A 14138-nucleotide genomic window follows, 5' to 3' on the forward strand; every position below is an offset into this window, starting at 1 on the left:
AGAAATCTCTGGCATTCCTATACACTAATGATGAAAATTCTGAAAAAGAAATTAAGGAAACACTCCCATTTACCACTGCAACAAAAAGAATAAAATACCTAGGAATAAACCTACGTAAGGAAACAAAAGACCTGCATGCAGAAAACTATAAGACACTGATGAAAGGAATTAAAGCTGATACAAACAGATGGAGAGGTATACCATGTTCTTGGACTGGAAGAATCAACATTGTGAAAATGACTCTACTATCCAAAGCAATCTACAGATTCAAGGCAATCCCTATCAAACTACCAATGGCATTTTCACAGAAGTAGAACAAAAGATTACACAATTTGTGTGGAAACACAAAAGACTCCGAATAGCCAAAGCAATCTTGAGGAAAAAAAAAAAAACGAAGGTGGAAGAATCAGACTCCCTGATTTCAGACTATTCTACAAAGCTCCAGTAATCAAGACAGTATGGTACTGGCACAAAAACAGAAACATAGATCAATGGAACAGGACAGAAAGCCCCGACATAAACCCACACACATATGGTCACCTTACTTTTTATAAAGGAGGCAAGAATATACAATGGAGAAAGGACAGCCTCTTCAACAAATGGTGCTGGGAAAACTGGCATGCTACATGTAAAAGAATGAAATTAGAACACTCCCTAACACCATACACAAAAATAAACTCAAAATGGATTAAAGACCTAAATGTAAGGCCAGACACTATAAAACTCTTAGCTGAAAATATAGGCAGAACACTCTATGACATAAATCACAGCAAGATCCTTTTTGACTCACCTGCTAGAGAAATGGAAATAAAAAGAAAAGTAAACAAATGGGACCTAATGAAACCTAAAAGCTTTTTCACAGCAAAGGAAACCATAAGCAAGACAAAAAGACAACCTCAGAATGGGAGAAAATATTTTCAAATGAAGCAACTGACAAAGAATTCATCTCCAAAATTTACAAGCAGCTCAATATCAGAAAAACAAACAACCCAATCGAAAAATGGGCAGAAGACCTAAATAGATATTTCTCCAAAGAAGCTATACAGAGTGCCAACAAACACATGAAAGGATGCTCAACATCACTAATCATTAGAGAAATGCAAATCAAATCTACAATGAGGTATCACCTCACACCGGTCAGAATGGCCATCATCAAGAAATCTACAAACAATAAATGTTGGAGAGGGTGTGGCGAAAAGGGAACCCTCTTGCACTGTTGGTGGGATGTAAATTGACACAGCCACTCTGGAGAACAGTATGGAGGTTCCTTAAAAAACTAAAAATAGAACTACCATACCACCCAGCAATCCCACTACTGGGCATATTCCCTGAGAAAACCATAATTCAAAAAGAGTCATGTACCACAATGTTCATTTCAGCTCTATTTACAATAGCTGGGACATGGAAACAACCTAAGTGTCCATCGACAGATGAATGAATAAAGGAGATGTGCCACATATATACAATGGAATATTACTCAGCCATAAAAAGAAACAAAATTGAGTTATTTGTAGTGAGGTAGATGGACCTAGAGTCTGTCATACAGAGTAATGTAAGTCAGAAAGAGAAAAACAAATACCATATGCCAACACATATATATGGAATCTAAAAAGAAAAGGTTCTGATGAACCTAGGGGCAGGACAGGAATAAAGACAGACATAGAGAATGCACTTGAGTACACGGTAAGTGGGAAGGTTAAGCTGGGATGAAGTGAGAGAGTAGCATTGATATATATACACTACCAAATATAAAATAGCTAGCTAGTGGGAAACAGCTGCATAGCACAGGGAGGTCAGCTCGGTGCTTTGTGACCACCTAGAGGGGTGGCATAGGGAGGGTGGGAGGGAGATGCAAGAGGGAGGCGATGTGAGGATATATGTATGCATACAGCTGATTTGCTTTTTTATACAGCAGAAACTAACACAACATTGTAAAGCAATTATACTCCAATAAAGATGTTTAAAAAATTGTAACCACAAAGAAAAGTAAATAATTGTAAATACAAAAAAAAAAAAAAGAAGATACACAGATGGCAAAAAAGAAAACAAGAAATTCTGCCAAGCCTCCTTTGCCAGAAGGAGAGCCTTCCTCCCTGATCTGAGGAGAAAAGCCTCCTCTTGCCTGAAGAAACTAACAGCCTCTCCTGAGGTAGCTGTCCTGATAGGACTGCCATGGAAAATACAGAATGCTCTATTAAATTTGAATTTCAGAAAAACAAGAAAATTTCTAAGTATATCCCAAATATTGCATGGCACATATTTATACTACAGAAATATTTGTTGCTTCTCTGAATTCAAATTTAATTGGGCATCTTGCATTTTTATTTACTAAGTCTGGCAACCCAAATTGCAAGAACTGATGATTTTCCTCAGGACCTATCCCTACCACCTTGCATTGTTTCTAGTCCTCTAACCAGATTCAAGCCCTGACAGGACCAGGGAGATTTGGGGAAATAAAACTTATGACCTATGAGAAAGTATAAAATACAGCAAAAGAATTGAGATTCTGAATTCAATGTGTTAGTTTGAGTGTGGCCTAACAGAATGAAGTTGAAAAGCAGAACATTATTAGTATACTGCAGAGGAAAACATCCTGTGGCCTAGGGACTTAGGAATGCTAGAGTGGATTTATTATGTAAGACCTGTTCATCTACTCCCTAATTATCTCCATGGTGCACATAGGTTGAAAGTGAGACCTTTTACCCAAGGCTTTGAGAAATACATTTATGCAAAAGTTTCAGCATCCTTGAAGAACTCTGTGATGGCTATTCTCCATAGGCCAGGAATGACAGTGGGAATGGTAGCTATTAAATGGGGTTACCTGAATCCAATGGGGATGAAAGGACCTCAGGGTTGCAGAGGCCAAGTGGTAACACTTAACTGTCAGAGACAACTGAAGCAGAAATCAGAATGATTTTCCTGCAAAGATCTTTATCATTGGCTCATTGATCATGGAATCTCTAAAACTGAAGTAGATGGATACTGGTCTAAAGTTTTAGTTGATTTGTATTAGCAAAGAAGATCTAGGTCTAGTGAACAGAAGCCTGACTTGAATCACTACAAAAGAGAGTTTTGGTTATTTATCAACCAATTCTAAGACTTGAGAACCAATTTAGAGACCCAGAGCAGCTTCAATAAAACAGGAGACTGGCTCTTCTTGAGGAAGAGGAAGCACCTGCTGCACAGCCAAAATGTATACTGTAAGTTTCCTCCCTACCCTTCACCAAGGAGGCTTAAAGCCACTTGTCAGGGTTGGATATAGAAAAGGTTACAGAATTATAGATAGAGACAAAAAAATGGAAATATGTCAAGGTGTATTATTTTTAATATACTGAGATCTTCTATAGTCTTGTATAAATTGTGTATAAAACATACTATTTTGTCATCTGATTTTCTTCACAGAAATAGATATAATAATCATCTGTATAAATATTAAGTGCTTTTCCATAATATCTTTTTATGGCTGAATAACTTTTCAATGTATGGATGTATTTCTTCTAATTCTGCATGGCTATTTTATGCTTCTTAGGGAATTCTCTGTAGTCACTTTTGACATGTCTTTTTGCTTCCAATAGGTTATTTCCAAACCATATTAGGGACCATGCAGTGCATTTAGGTTAGTTTAACAAGTTTGCCATTATAAAGTATGCTGCAATAAAAAGTTTACAATCTGTTTATTTCCTAAGTATAAATTCTAAGAAGCGGGTCAAAATATAAGCCCATTTTTGAGGCTCATATTACATTATGACTTTCAAGAGAGTGTGTTGAACCATTGGCACATGAAAGTGTGAATTCCTCCACAGCTTCATCAAACCTCAAAGAGTATCACTTTAAAAATCTTTACTAATTTTTTAAGCAGGATGATTATTATACTGGGGATGGCAGAACCAACATAATTCCAAATTAATTGAAGTAAAAATAAAGTTTGAAGACTTTTATGCATTTAAGTCCCAAGGTTCAGAAAAGGCACAACCCAGGATAAAGATGAACTTAAGAAAACAGTTGCCAGGACCCCACATGTATTTTTGAGACCATTATAGCTGTCTGCAGACATCTGGATGACAGAATGCAAAAATCAATTAAGATTTTTATAACTCCAGGGGGAAAGTGAGAATTTATTGGTAAAGGTGATAGAGAAGAATATTTCAACTCACTCTCACAAATAGGTGGGTCATTATCCCAGGTGACAGAGTTGCCAGAGATGATGCATGCAGCAGAGGATTTACCAATGAGTCGGTATCTAGAGGCAAAGAATAATGAATGTTATATTCTAAATAAACACTTAATCCTGTTTAAATTGCTGCTTATAAGAGATTACAATCTTGGAAAATTTAGAAGGACAATTTCCATTTGTCAAAGTACTATTGCTTTCCCAACTTTTGTGTCTTTATCTGAACTTTAAAATTATCTTCTTCATGCCTTCTAAATTAGATGAGATCTCTCTTCTTTATTAGGTTAAGGCACGTTTTTTATATACATCTAAGATAAATATGATTCATCAAACTATAGCCAAAGGAAATCCAAACAAGACAAAAACAGTTGAACACTTATTTCATATTATAAATGTTAAAGGCAGAAATTCTCAATTAGTACACCGCAAGCTGTTCAAAGTTTGCCATACAATTTGGAAAAACTGATGACATTTATTTTTACTTCAACTGAAATTTTCTATAGTCATGGTGTGTTGGGCTGAACCATTCATGAAAATTGGTGGAGAGTAAGGCCGAACTTGATACTACTACAGGTTAAGACAAATAGTGTCAAATAACAGTCAAGTGTTATTTGGTATAGCTGAGAACACTGCCTTATGAATATATAAGAAACTATGGCAGCACAAACTTTATTCAAACATCAAAATGGGTCAAATGGAGATCAAATGAAAAGAGCTGTGGATGTTCTTGAAGAAACCTGAAGCACTGTTACATTGAAGCAGTGGTTATGTTGTATTTATTAATGCCTTCAGTATTGTTTTCAGGTTTTTAATGGCTTCCAGTACACCATCAAAAATGAAGATATTCTAAATTGCACTGCAAACACACATACACACAAATAGATAACAAATGGAGTAAAGGAAAGCTGCAGTCTTTCCACTGTGTGTGCACCTCTTCCTTCCTGTTTGCCATAGGAGCGGAGAATCATGGAGACCCCTCTGGTTTTCGACTTCATAAAGATTATTTCTTAAAGTGCTCTTTTTGATTTTCTAATCAAGAGGATTGGGATAAAAATGGTGAAGCAAGTTCTACCTTGAGTCGGCAATTCTTCTAAAACGTTTTGTTTTGTTTTATTTTTTTGCATGTTGACACATGATAGAAGAATGATTTATTAGAACAAATTCCATAACAAATCATATAAAATAACCATTTTCTGAAACACATCCATAAGACCACTTGAGGACAAATGCACAGAGGTGCCTCCAAGAAGCCAGACAAATAAGTTACCAATCCCATGTCTGGTGTGAGTGGAGGAGCCCTCCTGCTGCTATCTTGAAGTCTAGGTCTCACCAACCAGGCTCTGCTGATGCTGCCATTGCAGGCAGAATAAGGCTCACATGCGGGGGCATGAGATATGCCAGCGCACCCAGGTTCCGCTATTGACACAGCTGCTGGTGGACTGGGACCTGCTGCTTCCCATGTGTGTGTGACATGCGAAGGATAGACTTCCCCCATCCCCAATTTCTCCTTATGCTGCTAATTTAGGCAGATTGGGCCACCACTATCACTAAGTATAGGTCTCCTTACTACATCCCTGCTGAGCTTTCCCTTCCCCAGTTCTTTAACAGGGGAGTAGGCTTCTCTCTCTCTCTGCTTGTTGACTGTTCTGGCTTACAGTCTTCTATAGCACCCATCCTGAGAGATAAAAAGAAAACGCAGGGAACTCACTGCAGGGTCATTCTTTAAGTTCTGGGGTCCCTAGCCAGTCCACTTTCTTTCTACCTTTTGTGGTCCTTTTATGGTTGTATGTTGAACAATTTCTAGGGTATTTAACTATGTGTAGAGAGAGAAGCAGGGAAAAGTGAATCTGGAACTGGAAGTTCAATAACAGCTCTTTAAAAGCTGATTACAAAAGTTAATAGTCATTGTAGAAAAACTGTGAAAGATACAGAAAATTCCAGTAATGGAAAAAAATTACCTAAACTGTATCTTACAACATAGTTAATGGTTTAGAGAAGTGCTTCTCCAAAGTTTTATTTGCATAGAAATCACCAGGGGATCTTGTGAAAATACGATTTTGATTCAGTGGGTATGAAAATTCTGCATTTCTAACAAGCTCCCAGGAGATGCTGACCTTGCTGGTCTGTGCACCAAACTCTGGGTCAAGAACTTACAGAAAATTCTTTCGGTTTCTTACATGAAGAGATATACATGTAACATGGATGTCAGCTGTCAAGTAAGTGTAGTTAAACTGGGCCAGGACCTATATTTCACAGCTGTGTGAGAGTCCTCTTCCACACACATGATTACTGTGTGTCTTAGGGCTAATTTCCCCATACTCCTCTCTGCTTCCACTTTCCTGTGTCCCTCCCTACTGGCTTTGGGTTCTGCACTACATTTCATCTAGCAGCCATGCCCAGGATTTTTGTGGGTTTCTCCCACAAATCCACTTGCTCAAAGCATTTGTTGTTGCATTTGGGGGAAGTTTTAGGGAGTGTTACACTGGGAAGTGAATGCCATTAGGCATTTTATTCCAACCCTCACTTGTCTTTCTCCTCCTTCTCTGGAAAAACAAGCAACTTCCTCTCCTTTCCTTGCACAGAACAGTCCCTTTGGGGTCTCACCTTCTTTAAATATAATGTCTATCCTAAAACTGTTTTCATTATATACAATATTGTTGGGTAGGACACCTACATTTGCTTTTCAGATTTCTTTTTGGGGCCTTATTGAGATCGACAGTCCTGGGTTCTCTGTTTACCCCTACCTACCCATCATGAGTTCTCAGACTGGTGAGTTTGGGAGAAGTATAGGGCAATTCATCTCAAACTTCTGCATCTTGTGCCTCATTCCCACTCTTCATGCCTGCAGAGAGGATGTATATTCTCTGCCATGTGCTAAGGGGCCTCTCTTACCCCCTGTGGTTAGTGGTGGTGGGGATGGGATGGATACAGGAAGCTTACAGTTGTCCAGCTGTGTCTGAGAACAGGTAATTACATTTAATTATGGGATTTTAAAAATTAGGTCATTTAGCCCTGACCTAAAGTTATATTCTCTACTAATCTCTTTCAGCAATAAAGATATAATTTGATCTTCATCTGTCTGATTCCTCAGCTGGTTCAGAAATTTCGTGGTGAAGATATATGTATTGTTTATTGGAATCCCTCAAACCCCAGCAAATATAATCAATCCCCAATATTTTTATTGGCAGAATAATATTCCATCACATGAATGGACCATAACTTACTCAAATAATCCCCTGTTGTTGAACATTAAGATGTTTTCCATTCCAACCTTTCCAAGCCTTTAGAGTCTAAAAGACTTCAAAAAGGAAGACTGTTAAGTTTGACTTCTTGGCAAAAGTGTATTGCCTAAATTGTGTTAAATGGTATAAATTTGTATCAATTTATAGTGCTACTAGGAGTTTATGTCAATGCCCATTACCCTGAACTTCAAAACTAACAGCTACACAGAGGGATTTTTGTGTATTTTGTTTATTGCTATATCTCCAGCTTCCAGAATAGTACCTATTCTTAGTATTTGTGAGCTCTGAATAAATACTTTTGGATTGAATAAGTGGTTAAAGTAGCATATTATTGTTATTTTCATTTGTATTAATTTTATTAATAGCAAGGCCAGACTCTTCCACATGTATTTACAATTTGTACCTTTTTCTTTTGTTAATTGCCACTTTGTATCTTTTAATCATTTCTCTATTTAGGTGTTCATATTTTGTTTGTAAGGGCTTTTTATATATTTTTGTGGTTTTTCATTTGTATTTTATTTGTTTTTAGTATTTGTATATGTGTCAATTCTATAAACCTCTCTGTGGATTCTGCCTTTGCTTGAAATGAACCCACTGACTTGAAATGTTCCTAAATCTGATACATATTTATTATTTTTTTATTTCATTTTATTTAGGTGTCACATATAACATGTAATTCTTTGATCAATATGAAATTTTTTGTGGTGCATAAAATGTGCTAATTATTTAACATAAATAAAAAATACTACTTTGCTTACTGCTTTGAAATGCTGCATGATACCTTCATATAATTCCCTCTTTTACAAATTTGAGTCTATTTCTGGACTTCCCATTCTACTCTTGAGCTCTGTATTTTATAATATACCATTATAATATACTTAAAATTACTTTAACTTAATAATATGCTTTGAAGTAAAGATGTTGAAGATTTGAATAATATAAACCGAAGCCCTTTTAGTAGACTGGTTTTCAACTTTGTACTCTACAGTGAGAGAATGTACTTTTAAATTCTATAGGTTATTCAAGAAAGGTAATAGATATACTAGGTAGAAAATCTTCATGTAGAAAAACAACAAATTTGCTTTACATCCTGATTACAATGAACATTACAATGAACATTATTCAAGAAAGGTAATAGATATACTAGGTAGAAAATCTTCATGTAGAAAAACAACAAATTTGCTTTACATCCTGATTACAATGAACATGATCTCATTTTTATAAAACAAATTTCTAAAAGGAAAAAACAAAAATACCCCAATTGTGCCCCCAACTTATATGAAGAAAGTGTAACATTTTCTTCCCTCTATTTTGCTACATGGATTAATTTGTTTACTTTTGTTCAGTTGGAAATTATTTTTTACCCTACCAGGGTAACATCCATTAAAAATACACATGAATTTGTTTTCTCCATTTTTTGAGGTCAAGAATGAGACACTGACTATAAGTCTAGCACTTTAAAATTTTCTTAATTTCAAGATTTCTTGTTATACTCTGTGATTTTAGATATAATTATGTTCTTAAATCCCTCTCTAAAAATAATCTTCCTTTACATCATGAAACACCCATGTTAAAAATAAATCATCTGATAACTTGTATCCTGAAATCTTGATGAACTATTTATTAGCTATAATATGTTTGTGTGTGCATTCCTTAGCATTTTCTATACCAGATATGTCATTTGCAAACAGAGGGGTTGTTTCTCTTTTCTTTTTTTGATTGAACTATAGTTGGCATACAATATTGTATTAATTTCAGATGTACAACATGGTGATTTGACATATTATATATATACATATACATGTGTATATATATGTATATATTGAATTGATCACCACAATAAGCCTAGTAACCATCTGTCATGATGCAAAGTTATTACAATATTACTGCCTATATTCTCTATGCTGTACATTACATCCTGTGATTTATTTATTTTATAACTGGAAGTTTATACCTCTTGATCTCCTTTACCTGTTTCACCCAACCCCCTATCCCCCTTCCCTTTGATGACCACCAGTTTGTTCTCTGTATCTGTGAGTCCATTTCTGCTTTGCTTTGTTTTGTTTGTTCATTTGTTTTGTTTTTTGGATTCCACATATAAGTGAAATCATATTTGTCTTTGCTTAACTTATTTCACTTAACATAATGCCCTCTAGGTCCATTCATGTTGTCACAAATGACAAGATTTCATTCCTTTTTATGGCTGAGTGATATTATTTTGTATATATACTCCACCTTCTTTATCCATTTACCTATCAATGACACTTAGGTTGCTTCCATATCTTGACTATTGTCATAGATATATTTATGTTATGTCCTCTTCTTGGGTTTATCCCTTTATCATTATGTAATGTCCTTCTGTGTCTTCTGTTACAGTCTTTGTTTTAAAGTGTATTTTGTCTAATATAAGTCTTGCTGTTCCAGCTTTCTTTTTGTTTACATTTGTGTGGGATATCTTTTTCTATCCTTTCACTTTCAGTCTGTGTGTGCCTTTAGATTTGAAGTGAGTCTCTTGTAGACAGCATATATATGGGTCTTGTTTTCTTAATCCATTCAGCCACCCTGTATCTTTTATTTTTTTAATTGGGGTATAGTTGCTTTACAATGTTGCATTGGTTTCTGCTGCACAACAAAGTGAATCAGCTATATGTATATACATATCCCCTCCGTCTCTGACCTCCCTCCCACCCTGCTCCATCCCACCCATCTAGGTCACCACAGAGCACCGAGCTGAGCTCCCTTCACTGCAGTTTCCCACTAGCTAGCTATTTTACACATGGTAGTGTATATATGTCAGTCCCAATCTCCCAATTCATCCCAACTCCCTTTCCCCCCACATGTCAACACATCCGTTCTCTATGTCTACGTCTCTATTCCTGCTCTGCAAATATGTACCTGTACCATTTTTCTAGATTCCACATATATGCCTTAATATACAATATTTGTTTTTCTCTTTCTGACTTACTTCACTCTGTATGAGAGACTCTAGGTCTATGCACATCTCTACAAATGACCCAATTTCATTCCTTTTTATGGCTGAGTAATATTCCATTGTATATATGTGCCACATCTTCTTTATCCATTCATCTGTTGATGGACATTTATATTGCTTCCATGCCCTGGTATTGTAGATAGTGTTGCAATGAATATTGGGGTGCATGTGTCTTTTTGAATTATAGTTTTCCCAGGGTATATGCCCCTTAGTGGTATTGCTGGATCATATGGTAGTTCTATTTTTAGTTTTTTTAAGTAACCATACTGTTCTCCATAGTGGCTGTATCAATTTACATTCCACCAACAGTGCAAGAGGGTTCCCTTTTCTCCACACCTTCTCCAGCATTTATTGTTTGTAGATTTTTTGATGATGGCCATTCTCACTGGTGTGAGGTGATACCTCATTGTAGTTTTGATTTGCATTTCTCTAATAATTAGTGATGTTGAGCAGCTTTTCATGTGCCTCTTGGCCATCTGTGTGTCTTCTTTGGAGAAAAGTCTGTTTAGGTCTCCTGCCTATTTTTGGATTGGGTTGTTTGTTTTTTTGATATTGAGCTGCATGAGCTGCTTGTACATTTTGGAGATTAATCCTTTGTCAGTTGCTTCGTTTGCAAATATTTTCTCCTATTCTGAGGGTTGTCTTTTCATCTTGTTTATGGTTTCCTTTGCTGTGCAAAAGCTTTGAAGTTTCATTAGGTCCCATTTGTTTATTTTTGTATTTATTTTCATTTCTCTAGGAGGTGGGTCAAAAAAGATCCTGCTGTGATTTATGTCAAAGAGTGTTCTGCCTGTTTTCCTCTAAGAGTTTTATAGTTTCTGGCCTTATATTTGGTCTTTAATCCATTTTGAGTTTATTTTTGCATATGGTGTTAGGGAGTGTTCTAATTTCATTCTTTTCCCAGTACCACTTATTGAAGAGACTGTCTTTTCTCCATTGTATATTCTTGCCACCTTTGTCATAGATTAGGTGAACATAGCTGTGTGAGTTTATCTCTGGGCTTTCTATCCTGTACCATTGATCTATATTTCTGTTTTGGTGCCAGTACCATACTGTCTTGATTACTATAGCTTTGTAGTATAGTCTGAAATCAGGAAGCCTGATTCCTCCAGCTCTGTTTTTCTTTCTCAAGATTGCTTTGGCTATTTGGGGTCTATTGTGTTTCCATACAAATTGTTAATTTTTTTGTTCTACTTCTGTGAAAAATGCCATTGGTAATTTGATAGGGATTGCACTGAATCTGTAGATTGCTTTGTGTAGTATAGTCATTTTCACAATATTGATTCTTCCAATCCAAGAACATTGTATCTTTTGATTAGAGTATTTCATTCATTTACATTTAAAGTAATTACTGATAGGTAAATACTTTTTGCCATATTGTTAATTGTTTTATGGTTGTTTTTGTAGTTCTTCTCTGTTCCTTTCTTCTTCTCTTGTTCTCTTCCCGTGTGATTGGATGATTCTCTCTAGCTTTATGTCTGTATTCTTTTCTGTTTATATTTTGTGTTATAGGTTTTTGGTTTGTAGTTACCATGAGATTTACATATAGCAACCTATGTATATAGCAGCCTATTTCACTTTGATGGTTGCTTAAGTTGGAGCACATTCTAAAAGCACTGCATTTTTACTCCTTCCCCCATTTTATGTTTTTGACATCATATTTTACATCCTTTCATTCTGCGTATTGCTTAACTATTTATTTTAGATTTAGATGGATTTTACTAACTTTGTCTTTTAAACTTCATACTAGCTTTATAAGTGGTAGATCCACTACCTTAACTCTGTGTTTGCCTTTACTAGTGATATATTTTTCCCTTCATAATTTTTTTTTTGTTTCTAGTTATGGCCTTTTCTTTTCCATTCAAAGAAGTTCCTTTAACATTTCTTGTAAAGCTTTTACAAGTTTAGTTTAGTGGTGATGAACTTTTAGCTTTTGCTTGTCTGGGAGGCTCCATCTCTCCTTCAATTCTGAATGATAAATTTGTTGGGTAAATATTCTTATAAGTCTTTTCCTTTCAGCACTTTGAAAATATTGTGCCAGTCCCTTCTGGCCTGTAAAGTTTCTGCCTAAAAATCAGTTGATAGTCTTATGGGGGTTTCCTTGTACATAACTTGTTTATTTCTTGTTCCTTTTAAGATTCTCTCTTAACTTTTGACGTTTTAATTGCAGTGTATCTTCATGTGGGTCTCTTTGGCTTCATCTTGTTTGGGACTCTCTGTGCTTCCTGGATTTTAACGTATGTTTCCTTTGCCAGGTTAGGGAAGTTTCCAGCCATTATCTTTTCAAATAGGCTTTCTGTCCCTTTCTTTCTCTTTTCTCCTTCTGGGCCCCCTCTAATGAAAATGTTAGTATGCTTGATGTAGTCTCAGAGGTTCCTAAGGCTATCTTCATTTTTTAATTCCTTTTTTTCTTTTCACTGTTCCAATTGGGTGATTTCCACTACTCTGCCTTCCAGACCACTGATCTGTTCTTCTGCATCCTCTGTTCTGTAATTGATTCCCTCTAATTATTTTTCATTTCAGTTATTGTATTCTTCAGTTCTGATTGGCTCTTGTTTGTATTTTCTATCTCTGTTGAAGTTCTCACGTTGTTCATCCATTCTTCTCCTGAGTTTGATGAGCATCTTTATGACTATTACTTTGAACTCTTTATCTTGTAAATTGCTTATCTCCATCTTGTATATTTCTTTTTCTGGGGTTTTATCTTGTTCTTTCACTTGGAAGGTATTCCTTTGTCTCCTATTTTGCCTAACTCTAGGTGTTTGTTTTTATCCATTAGGTACATCAGCTACATCTCCCAACCTTAAAAGAGTGGCCTTATGTAGACAGTGTTATGTAGAGCCCAGTGGCATAATCCCCCCTGGTCACCTGAGCCAGGTGCTCAAGGCTATCCCCTGCATGAGCTGCCTGCATCTTCCTGTTGTGTTTAGGCCATGACTTCTACAGACACACTGGTAGGCAGGGCTGATCCCCAGCCCAGCTGTCTGTGAGGCCTGGTTGCAACTTCTGTGGGCTCGCTAGTGGGAAGGGCTAGGTCCCCAGAATGTGAGCCACTTTGGAGGAGCACTGGTCCTGGGCAGAACCATGTACCAGGTAGGATGGGGTAGGAGCTTCTTTAGAGGGACTGGTTGAGGCAGGTGGGTTGGGCTGGGCAGGTACTTAGGGGAACGTTGGGGTGGGGCACACAGTGTTACCTATGTTGATGGAGAGTAACAGAAAGGCACCTACCAGCACTGGGCCAGCTAGGTGTAAGGAGAGAAAAAAATGGCACCTACCAGCACTTCCATCCCCTGGTACCTGCCCCAGAATTAATCAATAACTCTCCTCCTCATAAAGCCAAGGCATTTTTTAAGTTGCTGCTCTGTCTGTGCTGGGACCCAGAGCAAGTGAGCCCTTCAAGAGCAGTCTCCCGCTGCCCTCTGGCTCCCCTGAAACATAAGCCTGCTGGTTTTCAAAGCCAGACACTATGGTGGTTTGTCTTCCTGGTGCAGATGCCCCAGGCTGGGGAGCCCAGTGTGGGTCTTGGACCCCTCACTCCTCAGGGGGGATCCCCATGGTTGTGATTTTCTTCTGGCTTGTGGGTCACTGCATGGGGGGTGGGGTGTGTTCTGACTAGACCACATCTCTTCCCCTCCTCTTCATCTCAATGTGGCCTTTTCTTTATATCCTTAGTTGTAGAAAATCTGTTCTGCTAGTCTTCAGGTCACTTTCAGAGATAGTTATTCTATATGTA

At 36.9% G+C, this 14138-nt stretch overlaps 1 protein-coding gene across 1 annotated transcript in view; it reads right to left on the reverse strand.

The window, feature by feature from the left end:
* The window catches only part of LOC132413407 (complement receptor type 1), a 103577-nt gene that overhangs the window by 68444 nt on the left and 20995 nt on the right, over positions 1–14138 (reverse strand). The window contains exon 4 of the mRNA XM_059995458.1: positions 4155–4240. Coding sequence (XP_059851441.1) covers positions 4155–4240 — 86 coding nt within the window. The remainder of the gene's footprint in view (positions 1–4154; positions 4241–14138) is intronic.

The sequence above is a fragment of the Delphinus delphis genome, chromosome 1 (genome assembly GCF_949987515.2).
Source record: "Delphinus delphis chromosome 1, mDelDel1.2, whole genome shotgun sequence".
NCBI classification, from domain to species: Eukaryota; Metazoa; Chordata; class Mammalia; order Artiodactyla; family Delphinidae; genus Delphinus; species Delphinus delphis.